At 38.8% G+C, this 14,929-nt stretch overlaps 1 protein-coding gene across 4 annotated transcripts in view; it reads left to right on the top strand.

Moving 5' to 3' along the window:
• The window catches only part of ACAP2 (ArfGAP with coiled-coil, ankyrin repeat and PH domains 2), a 402,961-nt gene that overhangs the window by 84,693 nt on the left and 303,339 nt on the right, over positions 1–14,929 (top strand). For all 4 annotated transcript variants that reach the window (XM_078666362.1, XM_078666364.1, XM_078666363.1 and 1 more), the window contains exon 2: positions 11,293–11,350. In XM_078666362.1, coding sequence (XP_078522488.1) covers positions 11,293–11,350 — 58 coding nt within the window. The remainder of the gene's footprint in view (positions 1–11,292; positions 11,351–14,929) is intronic.

The raw sequence follows: 14,929 nt of genomic DNA, 5'->3' as shown, positions 1-14,929 counted from the left end.
GTAGCTCGCGAGCCACTGGTAGCTCTCCAGCAACCTGTGAGTAGCTCTCCTATGTGAAGCCTCGCCTACTAAGTTAGATGCTTTTGCATAGATTAATTAACGTATGTATTGAAAAGGGTGTGTTGAAGATGAAATAGCCTATGTTTGCAGAAACATGGTTGAACTTCCAACGTATATTTAAAGAATAAATTTGAGTGATACATCATGTAGCGCTGAGAATGATTTATTACTCTTATTCAAACCTTTGTGCCAGGGGCAGTGCAGCTAGGACTGGAATGTATTATCCATGAAGAGACTTTACAAGTTGATAAATCTCTTTTTGCATTACTGCTGACAACCTAACCTGATGCACTGAGTTGAACACTGCTTACGCGAGGTGAACACTAATGTAATCTTGTCTTATTCGGTCACTATACAACACGAATAATAGTAGGAGCTCGGATTATGTTCCCTGAACATAAGCAGCTCTTATTACAGAAAAGGTTGGAGACCACGTGCTCTGGAAGTAGTGACTCGACAAACTTATGTGCATGTTGCCTCAATGCAGGCATTACAGGCGTCCCTGCTGCGTCTTTAAATACCTATTTTACCACCAAAAATGAGTAATAATGATTTGACCCTAAACAGAAAGATTTGAGTACATCAGACTGGCTCTATTAATACTTTGATAGCTTGACCCAAAGTTTTAGTCATGTTTTAGCGGTGTCCTTTCAGTCTGAGAAATAAAGAATTCTGTTGTCCCTTCTCAAAAAAGCTGAGAAACTGGTTATTTGTTAAGCTATTTTTCTTATAGCGGCAGAAGTCCATTGCAGGGTTTCACACGCCGCACAGAAACTATTAACCTGATTATTGCAAGACAGCTTGCAGAGCAGTTTCCTTGTAGGGATCTCGGAACAAACTCCCACAAACTAACCACATCCAGATGCTTTGTTGCTATCTGAACACCCTGTTACTGATTATTTGGGCTTAAGATACAAATGGGAAGCATTTCTTTTTGCAGCCTGTTTGGGCAGCAGATTGCATGAATGTGTTGTTTGCAACTGGTGTTCTTATGAGCCCTGGTGATTCCTGAATTGCAGTCATCCGGAGGTAGTGGTGGTGTAGATGATTATGATTTGCCATTGACTACCAGTGAGAAATTGAGTTGTTGGTTGAGGGGGGTGTTAGCCCTTCTCAAGCTACAGCCACAATCCTTGACCGGCTGAACCCCAAAAAGTCACTAAATTAACCTTAACCCTCTGGTAGCCTGGTACAAAAGCAGTCAGGTTTAACTGAGAGGCACTATATAAAGTATTTATGCAACACACAAACCGCAATAAAGTGAAAACACAGCACAAGAAAAATCCAAAACAATTTAGACATATATACTAAAATGTAATGAATGTTTTGTGATCAAATGACATCAATCCAAACAGTAGAGTGCCACTCTTGGCTATCTGGTTGTACAAGACTAGGTGAAAGTCACAAGTTCAGGCCAGCCTCGATGGAGTGCAGACTGGATACAGGGACCATGTTAATCCCACTGAAAAGGATACCTTCTAAAATCAAGCGCAAAGAGTTCGGTTCACAGTGTAAGAGGCCGCGAGAAGCCAGGAGAGCGCTGCGGATGGTCGTCGCTGTAACACAAAGATGCTGTAGTGCAAAGTGCAGATCTTGCGTTGCTGGCGGTCGCTGTTGTGCATAGAGTTGGGCTCACTGGTGCTTTATGTTTATGGTTGACTTGGACAGGAAGATCTTGGCACAAACAGGCCTGTTCACTTTCGTGAAGAGCCAAAATCTTCAGGATTTCTCCTTTTCTTCAAGTAGGAGGTCAACTGGGGTCCAGAACTTGAGAGACACCTCTTGGGGACCAGCAACTCACTCCAGCAGCAGCCAGCAGGGTGCATGCAGATCCAGTTGTAGGTCCAGGAAGGTCCAGTACAGCAAGAGACAGCAGGGCAGTTGTAGGGAGACTTCTAGAGCTGGTGTCCTGGTAGCATAGAACAGGCCTAACCTGCCCTTGGAGTCACTCGGGTAACCTGGGATGAAAGGTGCAGGTCTAGTCTTTTCTCTCAGACATCAGGGCACGCTCTAAGCAGCAGGACAGTCCTTCTGTAGTTTTCACTGGTCCAGCAGTGTACTGAAGAGTGGGTTGGAGGGTCCTAATTTGATACCTGGTGCCGCCTTTGAAGTGGAACAAACTTCTTGAATTATCCCTCTACAGAAGTATCTGGAATTTCTGACTCTCTGCCCTGGTCCCATTTTATCTGAAGACACAATAGGCCTTTGTGTGTGGGCTGAGCAGTGTTGTTTAAAGTGCAAGTGGGGCTGTGCACAGCTCAGCGCCCCCCCCCCCATCTCCCCATCTGGTCTTGGAAGACTTATCCTGGCAACACCTAGGCTCTCTATTGTGTGGTTGTGTTGTTGGAATACAAAAAGGGTAACTACACCTAGTCATGTGACCCAGGATACTGGAATAGGCACCGAATGGTGAGGACAAGGAAATGGCAAGTTTCTCAAGCTGGCATTTTCAGAATGCTGACTTAAAATCCAACTTTATCATTAAAGAGGGTTTCAAATTACAATTACTCAGACACCAAACATGACATTCCTACCCCTACCCCTGCCCCCAAACAAAGTTATCACTTATTACATATTATAAGGTAACTCAATGTTATATTATGGGAGAAGTTATCCTCTCAGTAGTGAAAAACAAATTTGTAAGATTTGTACTACCATAACATGTAAAAGTTAAAAATACACGTCCAACTGTCTAAAACTGCACATAGGCTACAGTGTAAGGCATCGGACATGTTTTAAAGGTCTAATTACTTGGGTGGCACACTAGTAGCATTTACATTCGAAACCCTTGGTACCTATAGTACCTTTTTACTAGGAACTTACAAGTAAATTAAATAGGGCAATTTGGTGTAAGACCGTTTTGTCATGTTCAAAGGAGAGAGCAAATGCACTTAGCACTGGTTAGCAGCTGTAAATTGTGCAGAGTCTTAAAGCCAACAAAAACAAATCCAGCAAAACAGGAGGGGAAATGCAAAATGTTTGGGAGTGATCTTGCAGAGTGGGACAGGTTCAAATACTAGCCTAGAGGGAGTGCTTACTCTCTCTACAAATTGCAGTATTTCTACAAGTTTTCTCACTTTAGTGTTTATTACCTTTAAAAGGGTCTCTTTCTAAAATGTTTTAGTTCCCCAAAGTAATGTACTTAACATTTGTCAAGTGTGCCAAACTGATGGAAATACCGGATGTAAGTTTTAAAATCAGTGGAATGAAATTTGATATTCACACTTTTCTTTCTTTGCCCAAATTTAGTGCTTCAAAAATTCACCATGACTTCACACATTTTTAGCTAATAAATATATATATATATATATATATATATATATATATGTATGTATATATATTACATTACATTACATTACAATGAGGTGCCCTCAAATCAAGACGTTTTAACATCTTTATTTGAAGACTCCCGTGTTGTAGTCTCCCTCTCCACATCACTTTCTCAAAATGCCCAACGCATTTCAAACACTCTGTGTCCTTGTTGACGGGCTGAAGAAAAAGAGCACCGGCAGACAGTCATGAGGAACACCTGATAATATTTCCAATTCCCGCCCCAAGTGGGCGTATGCAAACGTATGGAAATACTGGATGTCTGTTATAAAATCAGTAGAGTGAAATTTGATATTCACATTTTTCTTTCTTCGCTAAATTTAGTTATTAATAAAAAATTCACCATGACTTCACACATTTTTAGCTACTATCTCATATATTTATTTGTGTGTGTATATATGTATATATGTGTGTGTATATATATGTATATACACACAAACACGCACTTTTTCGTACTCAGGTTAGTTTGTGTCATAATCCGTACCTGCAGATATGATTTGCTTAAAGATTCGTAATGAGAATAATTAGCATATTACACTCTGCGCACATACATAAATAGCATATGTATGTAGATGGAGTTAGTAGAAAAAAAATGGCTTGCATGTACCAAAATGGACAGTTTCTCCAGAATGACAGCTCTGCGAGACACCCTGACAACCAAAAGTACTATTTAATGTTGCTTTATATAATGCTTTGTTTGATTCACCACAAACCACCTTCTGACCATCCTCATTATGTGAACACAATATTTGTTTCTATTTGTTAAGTCAGTCATACAGGATATGCAGCATGTATTGGTTTTAGCGTTTAACCTTCTTGGCGTTGAGTCTTCAAAGGAAACCTATGAAAAGTACAAATTCATTAAAAAAACATTATTTGAGTTTTACCTTAAAGTTCAGATTCTACATGAGACTTTCTTTTGTAATGAGTAATTGATCACCAAAGTACAAAGGGCCACACGGAAAGTGATACACATTATCTAGTATAGATCTTAGTCTGTATACCTTTCGTTGGTGGTAAAACATGTTCCTCATATTATAAATAAAAGCTCATAAGTCAAGGCCTGTTAAACAGCCCTGTAAACAAGACAGGCGAACGTCTTATTGTAATGTGTTTCCTATTATAGCTTGGATGGAAATGCTTGAATGTTCATCATTGAAGTCCATTTCCCGGATAGTTAAATGCCACTGTCTCAGATTGCTGGGGACAGCAGGCATTCCTTCTGTGATTCGGAGCAGACACACTTTTCCAGTAACACTAGCAAAGAAGAACATCTTCTTTGAACAAAAGTAAAATAAGAAACAGATTAACGGGGCCTCCAGTCCATAGATTGAAAATTTGTTCTACTTGGGCCTAACTGGTATGAAGAAAATCCTAACAGTTTTGTGGGAGCTTGATTGGACAATGTCACTTTAGGAGAGATGAGTGAGACCGTTTTCTCCTGCTCACATAATGAAGTCCACAGATTTTGCTCCAACCTGTAACACAGAAAATGCTCTGCATCAAGACTGAAAGGAGAATATGGGCGGAGGTTGGTGGAGGGCAAAATTGACCGCTTTTTTTCAGGCCTCGTAAGATGCTTCTGTTCACTGGCTTCGTGAAGAGGTTTGTTGGGTAGCTTCAGGCCATTTAGACAGCAAGAGATAATGTTAGCCTGCTTGAAGCTGGTGTTCCTTTGACTGGAGGGCCAGCAGACAAGGTAAAATGAGGAACAGAAGATGCTTTCCTGTGGCCTTCTTGTTTCCAAGATGTATATGATAGTGGTGGAAGTGCATTAGACTTGAGTTTTAACCGAGAAGATTCAGCCATGAATGCTCTTCGGTGCACCGATAACACTAATGCACCAAATGAGATCGAAAGCCTCCTGGAACTCCTGATCAGCTTAACTTGGGCTGACTCTGTTCCATCAGCTCGTACTTATCAGGCATATTGACGCAAATTCTGTAGGTTCAGGAACCTTGGAAGGTTCTTTTTCCAGACCTGAGAGCAGCTACTGAGGCAAAGAGAAGAGAACACCAGGACGTAAAAAAGGAATTAGCTCTTATGTCGTCACTGCGGTTTCCACTGTATTTGAGAATGAGAAAATATATTGGATGGGCCATCATGCAACAGACTGAAGAAGCATGTTTGTTCCTGGAGAGTATCCAATGTGGTGCTGGTTGAGCCTGCATTGGGTAGTGGTGAAAGTGCTATGTAGGGCCTTCCTAATGTAGATTCTGCTATGTGAAAGTTCAATAAATCAGTCTTTAAACGTGTAATTTATTAAATAAGCTGCTTCCATTTTAGATTATTACTGTTATAATAGCATCTATATTCATGATGTCGTCAATTTCTTTGTTACTTGATTTTTAAGACTGTTATCTCCTCGGTTTACATTGTGAAACCTTAAAAATAATCTTCCTTCACAGATAATTAAAAATTATACAACGTTTATGGGTTATGATGCGATAGACACACCTCCACAGATTCATGTAGGTTAGTGCGTATTACTAGTCAGTCACTGTCTGGGCCAAGTTTACGTTTATTTTCGAAATATAGGTGATTACGCACCACATAGAGAGGTGTAGTAGTGTGGTCCTGAAATGATGATTTAGTCAAAGTTACAGTGTGGCTCTTGCACCAGGTCGTACACGCCATTTATGTAGAAATCAGCGGAACATTGTACAAACAACACATTTAATCATATATCCCTTCCGCCTTTTGATTTAAAATAATATGCAACACATCTGTTGAATTCTAGACTTTAATTGATGACGCTTTTGATTAGTAAACCTCATTGTTTTATTTGGTCTGCCATGATTTATGTTTGCTATGACTTGCTGATCAGATTATGTCTGTACAGAAATAAACACCAGAGTTTGTCTCAAAAAATGGTTCAACATATATACTTCGGTGAACTGTTTCTCTCCTTTTACAAGTTATCAGGCGGCCTGCCATTTAGGGTTGATAACAAAGCTTTGCTCAGAATTATTAAGTGTATGCATAAAGTGCATCCGTACCCAACCTCTTCCAAAGTCGCACGTTAGGAACATAGCCAGGTGAGAAGTAGCGAAGTATGTGTTAGATTCAATGAGAGGTGGTTCTAGTTTCCACTAGGGTGAATACCCTTAGAAGTACATTGTAATTTTGAGGTAAGGTCACATTCAGAGGATGGGACACAAGGAACACAGAGTGTGTGAAGGGGGATGTACGCGCTGCTGTAGGATCTTCATATTTGCATGTTTTAGGTATGCTTTGTATATCAGTTGTACTGAGAAAAACTCCAGTGAAAAAGCTCTGTTTCTCGGATAAAATTGTGAGGAGTACGGATTTTTTGTGTTGAGTATTGGGGCCAGAGCATGGCTCTCATTTGTTGTGCCTGAAGTTCACGTCCGGGAAGGAAGCATTATCAACAGCAAAGGGAATATTGTCAGTAAGGTTGCTCCTTCTTTCTTTTAAAAGGTAGGCATTGCACAGTGATTTCAAATAAGGTGAGGGCTTTTCCTTTTAAAGGATCAATGTCATTTATATTGCTAGACACTGCTTCCTTTCTCTTTGTAGGTGATTTTTTTGTTCATCAGCTAAAACCCAAATATTGGGGTCTTCTTCTCTAAATATTGTCAAATCACTAATTAATCTATATTGCTAAGGTCCTAATCACTACTGTGCTCGATATCTGCATGTATTAAGATCTATTTGTGTATATGAGGAGCTACTGCTCCATAACTAATATATTTACAACAAGGGGTGGTGAGGGACAGAGTCTCTGAATTAAGCAGAATACTCTCACCCAGTCAAGAGATCAGGGCTAGATCCAACACCGTTTTTTAGCTCATTGCACCATCCCAGTTTCAGAACCTGGCTGTATGCAAATTAGTCTGTCCCTGGCCCAGTGCATCATGGGAACAGGGCAGACCAGACTACAAAAGCCAATTCTTACACTGGGAAGGAAACAAGCTTCCGGGGACCGGTTTCTGGCATTACAGCCGTCTTCGGCCCGGCTTGCTTGAATCCTGATGGTGCAATGAGCAAGGGACTCATGTCTGAGTATACCCTTCCACGCTTAGGGTGGACAAAAATATTTACAACAAGGGGTGGTGAGGGACAGAGTCTCTGAATTAAGCAGAATACTCTCACCCAGTCAAGAGATCAGGGCTAGATCCAACACCGTTTTTTAGCTCATTGCACCATCCCAGTTTCAGAACCTGGCTGTATGCAAATTAGTCTGTCCCTGGCCCAGTGCATCATGGGAACAGGGCAGACCAGACTACAAAAGCCAATTCTTACACTGGGAAGGAAACAAGCTTCCGGGGACCGGTTTCTGGCATTACAGCCGTCTTCGGCCCGGCTTGCTTGAATCCTGATGGTGCAATGAGCAAGAGACTCATGTCTGAGTATACCCTTCCACGCTTAGGGTGGACAAAAATATTTACAACAAGGGGTGGTGAGGGACAGAGTCTCTGAATTAAGCAGAATACTCTCACCCAGTCAAGAGATCAGGGCTAGATCCAACACCGTTTTTTAGCTCATTGCACCATCCCAGTTTCAGAACCTGGCTGTATGCAAATTAGTCTGTCCCTGGCCCAGTGCATCATGGGAACAGGGCAGACCAGACTACAAAAGCCAATTCTTACACTGGGAAGGAAACAAGCTTCCGGGGACCGGTTTCTGGCATTACAGCCGTCTTCGGCCCGGCTTGCTTGAATCCTGATGGTGCAATGAGCAAGGGACTCATGTCTGAGTATACCCTTCCACGCTTAGGGTGGACAAAAATATTTACAACAAGGGGTGGTGAGGGACAGAGTCTCTGAATTAAGCAGAATACTCTCACCCAGTCAAGAGATCAGGGCTAGATCCAACACCGTTTTTTAGCTCATTGCACCATCCCAGTTTCAGAACCTGGCTGTATGCAAATTAGTCTGTCCCTGGCCCAGTGCATCATGGGAACAGGGCAGACCAAAATGAATAATTGTTTATTACATCCAGTAATATTGATTGCAGATTGTGACTATATAAACTTTGTATCAAAGTCTTTACACAGTATAAGAGCTGTTTACAGATATAAAATTACATATCTAGACTATATTTGTATGGCCATGGATCAGGAAAATGACTTCCTAATTATTTATGCATTAAAAAAGATAGAAACCAATTACATGCAGTCCGTACAAGTCATGGGAAACTATTGCTTTCCTCAAAATCTGTACATAATGAACTTAAGTAATTTTGCCTTAATTTATATACTACACCTGCAGCTATTATTTCTAAATGTATTGATGACTTCTTAACTTTTAGTCATATGCCTATTATTTTTTAAAGTGCTAAAGTATTAGCTACCCCTACATGCCTAACGAAACACTTTCTAATCTCTTAATTGTGGGAAAACACCATATACTGTTAGTATTCCATCTGTTTATTTTTATAAAACTGTTTTTCTCAACAAGTTCTATAATTTTTAACCCAATTTACAGTGTTTGCCCCTTAATACCTGGTTGCAAGATAATTTTCCAAAGCCTTTATAATTTTTTACCCCAAACCAGGCAGAGGCCCAGCTAGTTCAGCTTTATAGTTTAATTAATAAATCAAGGCAACAGAATCACTGAAAAAACCTGTATTACCCAATTCTTCCATGCCAAGCTTGTTTTTATTAATGGTGGACACATAATACTAGACTCATTTGTCACGTTTTGACTTCAATTTGTAATTCACATTCTCGTTCAGGATTATTAGCTCTGGACGCAGAGAAGGCATTTGATAAAGTCAATTGGCAATTTATATTTCAAGTGTTAAACTCCACCATGTTGCTCCCAATGTATTAATTTTATCGAACCTCTTTATAACCAAACTTTGGCTAAGATGTTTTACATTGGGATCACTTCTAAGTCTCAACTTATTTGGAGATACTCAACAAAGTTGCCTGTTCTATCCTCTTCTTTTTCTTTTAGCAATTTAACCACTTTTATTTGGCATTAGGAATTTACCAGGTAACAAGAGCACAATAATTCAGAATATTTCTATTGACACTGCTAATTATGCTGGTGATGCTTTGTTGTTTATCTCTCACCCTGAGACCTCTATCCAAGCCATCCTTCAAATAATAAGTAGTTGTTATATTGTCTTTGGCTATGCTCCTAATATTAATAAAACTGAATTATTTCAAATACGTTTATACTACACTCCTGCTATGCATAATAATACTAACATAATTTTGTGTCAAACTAAAAACAGATATCTTGGGGATATTATTCACTAATCCTATTCATCATACTATTGAACTCAATAGTGACTATAATAAAAAGAAAATTGAGTTAGAGATAATTGATAAATAGTCTTACTTCACTTAAGTTGGTGGGGGGAATTGAAGCAATGAAAAATGTTTTCTCCCCCACAAATATTATATTTACTTTATATTTTGCCTTTGCATTTCTCTGTCTTGCTCTGTGATTTCATTTAGAGTAATAACACTAGAATTAGTTGTAATGAAACTAATAGAGGTCTGGGATGTCTGCCATTTACAAGTACCATGCCTTTATTGTTAGACTTGGTTATTATTTATTCAGACTAATGATCCTGTAGTATCTCCTACATGGGTTGAAATTGAGAAAAACATAAATAATCCTTTTTAGATGGTCGTGATTTCTACTTTCCTCTAAGAACCATACTGTGATTAAACAGCTATTAAAGCTACAGAAAAACATCTAGATTTTGATACGTTTTTCATTTCTGTAATACATGTTCTGAAAGAGCATGAATGTCACAATCCTATGAACAGGATACATATTAATAATTGTTGGCAATCCTGGGTTGATGCTATAATTTATATACATCAATATTAGTCAAGGTATGTTATTATCTTTTCAGAACTACAAAATAAGTGTGGTTTAGTTCCATCCGAATATCATAAGTATGAAATAATGCATAATGTTAACCGTAGTGCTTTTCAGAAATTCAGGCTTTGCCTACATGCGTTTATTTGAACTGACCACACTACATTAAAGTATACATACAACTATTCACTATTATTATTTTTGGGAAACTTAACTTTCTTCATATATTGACTAAAGGACTGTCAGTAAAAATGGCTGTGTATTGTTACTGGATGGCTACCCCTCTCTCTATCAATCCAATCAGACCTCTTTTTACTATCTATCTGCCTGTATTACAAACCAGACTTTTAAATCTAAAATAATGGACTGCTGCTTATGTTGTTGTTGGCTCTTTGATGCACTTTTTATTTGAATCCCTTACTCTATTTAAATTTTGGTCAGATGTGATATACAACTGTTATTATAATTATTTCTGACATTCTTTTACCATCATTTTTGATAAATTGCTTTCCTTCCTACGTTTCTGTCTTTTGCTCATAAAAAGCTATTTGCCTTTCTTGTCTCATCAGCTATTAAATCAATTACTTCTAAGTGGAAGTATGTTTAATTGTTATTTGTTCATCTATGGCGGAATTGGATCGCTTTTACTAGGCAAGTTGATCAGGTTTCTATTACCAAGATCCCCAAGACCAAAGCGAGGTGAGAACATCTTTGATGTCTCAGCCCATCCTCCCTCTTGCCTTACAACCCTTTATCACTCCCCTGGTGCTTCCTGTACTTTGAAAAATAGAAGTCATTTGCTGCCTTATTACCTCTATACTTGAATGCTCCACCCAACCAATTTGAGCCAAGCCTGTAATTTAACGGATGGATTCAGGGTTCGTCGTGTTAGCCTATACTTCACACCTAGATATGCCACTCAGCTGCCTTTTACATCTATTCAAATGTGGATGTAAATATAAATAAGAGCTATTGTTATATGCAGAATTATGCTTCCATTTTAAAATCTAGAAATTTTTATTTGTAGCATGGATGCATTCATATAATCTTCAGAGTGAAGTATTACCTTTTAAAATGTATTTTATGTTCTCTTTAGAGCCGCTTTGGAGGAAGTTGAAGGTGATGTGACGGAACTGGAAGTGAAACTTGATAAGGTATGTGTTTTTACTGTAGGACATTTTAACAAAGTTAAACTTTTATCAGTGTGAAACTTGTCCATCTTTCACTAACTTGAAAGTAAATTGTTCAGAATCCATTTATGTGTTTAGAAGGCTGTTGTTCACTGTGTCAGTCCAGGAGTTCCTTTCGGTTGTAGGTAGTGGCACCCCTCATAAGACCACCAACATGAGTACAAAGTATTTCAATGCATTATCTTTCTTAATCATGTCTGTTACATCTTTAACTATTTTAGATGAATTTTGTGAATTGCTCACCCACCAAATAAGGGTTATATTTAGCTAAACTGTGGAAAAAACAGTATATAAAGTGACAAGCAAGATAGAGTTAAAAAAAATGACTTGCTAGGGCTAAGGAAAGCAGCAAAGTTCAGAAGTAAGCTTTAAAGAATGAGATGGAGATTTAGAATGGTGAGAACTGGAAATCATCTGCCACCACTGAAAGCCTCTGCAATAAGGCCACAACAGCAGAGTGTAAAGCCCTCGTGTGAGTATAATATTAAAGACACCAACTCAAGAAGTTAGGGCCTGAGCCAGAGGCATTTATAAATAGTACTATGGGATACAGTACAATATAGTATTCGCTGTAAGTTAGTGAATACTACTGAGTAAAGGTTTAGCAGATTAACTGATGGAATTGAGAGCTTGTAAGGTGAGATAACTTAAAGGAAATCAAAGGCTGCATAAATATAACAACTTTTTCAATGTTGAAGAAACAATGTTGAAATAGTAATTTAAACGCAAAGAATGGGGATGCAGCTAACAGCCGATTCTAGATGGTATAACCTATGTTGGCAGAGCCTACAAACTTGGTGGAAGGACGAGAAACATTGTATGTAATGGCATATGTGTAATAACACATCAGAGTTGTGTAATAGAAAATGAGGGTATATTGGGTAAAAAATTTACCAAGGTGTAAGATTCTAAATTCCTCAAAGTGAAAAATGAAATTGTAACAGCTCGTGCTTTTAGATTCTCCTAATTTTGACTACTTTGATGACTGTCGATTTTCCCTTGCTTTCATTGTGAACAACAATGTGCTGGCTAATGTAAATGGGTTACAGGAGTATACAATTTGGAATGTCTCTTACAGTGACTCAAAATTGCAATTAGCATTTTTGGACCACAATCATCAGTCTTAGTTTAGCATACCCATGTTCCAATGATGGTTCCCTTGAGAAACTACAATGATGCGATCCTGAAGTTTGTGTGCCTCTTGTAAGAAGTATTGTTCCCCGGGGTTGCATGTTTCAAAGTCCAAAGCAGTGTGGTGCAGTAGATTCAATCTGGTGTGGGATGCCAACGTGGTCTTCCCACCATTTTTATTTTTTTTAGGTCTGCCTTGACTGTGCAGCTGCCTTTACATTTATTGTGTCCTATCCTTTAAAGTATGCGTAGGGTGGGTTTCACTTCGTTGAGAGGAGTAATAGTTTCTCACCTCATGCTTCTGGCTGTTTGAAGCCATTCTGTCTTACATCTAGTGCTTCCAATGGATTCCATGAGGGGCTTACATGTGAAAAAAGACACTGAATCATCATATTTTTTGTCAAATTCAATTATTTATTTCCTGTATGCATTCTTTAGAGAGTAATGCCTTGTTGCAAATGTTCCCATTGTTAGCAAAGTCAGTAGGACAGACTTTAAGTTGATAAACCTGTACATGGGACCATAGTCAGATTTCTGAACCCTCTGCTTTAAAGTTATAACGTAAGAAATAAATTAGAATTAAAACATAGGATACTTGAATACTCAACACTAAATGTAGTTTTAAACGCTTTGGTTTGTCCTACCCAGTGCACTTGTGTAATCTGGATTTTGGTTGGGAACAGGCCATAGGCAGACATACCTTATGTGAGCAGCTGAAGGCAGAAAGCTGATGCTAAGGGATATCCTCGTGGGCGATAAGGCTCTTTACAAATGCATATGACATAACGTAACAAGGGAAGGAATCTACCCATGAAATCAGAGAGGATGGTGATTAGGTTATTATGGTGATATGGGTCATTTGTGGACAATGGGAAACAAGTTTATGTAGCACTACCATTTTGGGAGGGAGTGTTGGAGCTTATGCACATGGTGATTGGATAGTGCATCCCCAGGACGACCCGTTCAGTTCTATTGAGTTTAATACCTATCCCGAAAAAGAAAAACTGAGTAGGGGGTTCGTGCTCCTAGTGATGGTGATGGCAAAGAGAAGGATAGCAAATTCATGGCTTAGCCCAACTCCACCACGTCTAAGTAGATGGATGAGAGGTATGAAATAGTGGGCAACAGCCGAATTGGTTCGGATGAAACACATAAGAAAAGATGATAGACTTGAGGACGATGTATGGGCATGGTCCGAGATGATTGCAGACCTGAGAGATCCCCAAGGTGGGGGGGCAGATGAGGGGAGGGATACACAACAAACCCCGGAACATGCACTGGGTTAGATGGCAGCATGGCACTGCACTTCGGACGATGGTTATTAAACCCTATCCGTGAATACAGACATGGGACACCAAAGGGTGGGTGGGAAGAGGAGGACTTAAGTTTGTAAGAAAATTATATAGTTATTATTGTAATGGTGTTAAATATTACCTTGATCCTGTATCAGAAGAAATATGCCGAATGTTATATAACCTGGGGGGCTTGTTACTGGAATTTCTGTAAGATGCCAATAAAGAGTGTTAAAAATAAAAAAAGCTTATGTAATACTAGAAGTAATTATTGTTCGGTATTCCGAGAGGAACCCATAAAATTAGTAGAGAATGGGATGTTTATCTCCTGTTACAGCCTATCAAGAAAATATAAGCAATTTATGTAAATAAAGTTTTAGGTAACTTACCATTTCAGTCAATGAAACATTTGGCAGAATGGCACCCACATTTTTCTGGTTGCCTTTCTAGCATATTGCTTCATGGTAATTAGCTGTATTAAAACCCATTTTTGTTATTTCATTTCACACTACTCCTCGTTCAGTTCGAGAAATACACCACCACAGACACCCAAGAAGACATTGCAGCGCTAGTGAGTCTACCACAAGGGATGTTCTCAAAAGCCATATTAAGAGCACTTGCTATTTTATGCATACTATTTATAGCTTATAATCATCAGCAAGAAAAAAAAATATTTTCAGACTTGGGTTAAGATAAAATAAGAAGCTTCGGAGAAACTAACCATACCAAATCAACAAGCCACCATACCTTGCTAAACAACAAAATGCCTTTTTGTTTTTTAACATTCTACTTAAACCAAACCCAGCACCGTTATCCAAAGACTTATACCCAGAGATAATATTTAGCTAGTTATTGACTTGAAGAGATCTTTAGAAATAGCACTCCTCAAACTCATCCTTGAACAAACCGGAACATGAAGCTGCTGAAATTGATGATATCATTGAGGCTGAATCAATAAGCAAAATGCAACTGGAACTCTCTAACGCTGCTTAACTCTAAACAAGAGAGGCGCATAAAAATACAGCATAGCTGATAAACAGAGGAATGGGTACTTAGAACTAATCTTAACAATATCATCAAACATATATAAAGCAGGCCTATTGGCTTTGTCAAAACGTCA

Source organism: Lissotriton helveticus, chromosome 11, assembly GCF_964261635.1.
Source record: "Lissotriton helveticus chromosome 11, aLisHel1.1, whole genome shotgun sequence".
NCBI lineage: Eukaryota > Metazoa > Chordata > Amphibia > Caudata > Salamandridae > Lissotriton > Lissotriton helveticus.
Note: the sequence above shows the minus strand (reverse complement) of the source record. Positions and strands in the feature narration are given on the sequence as shown.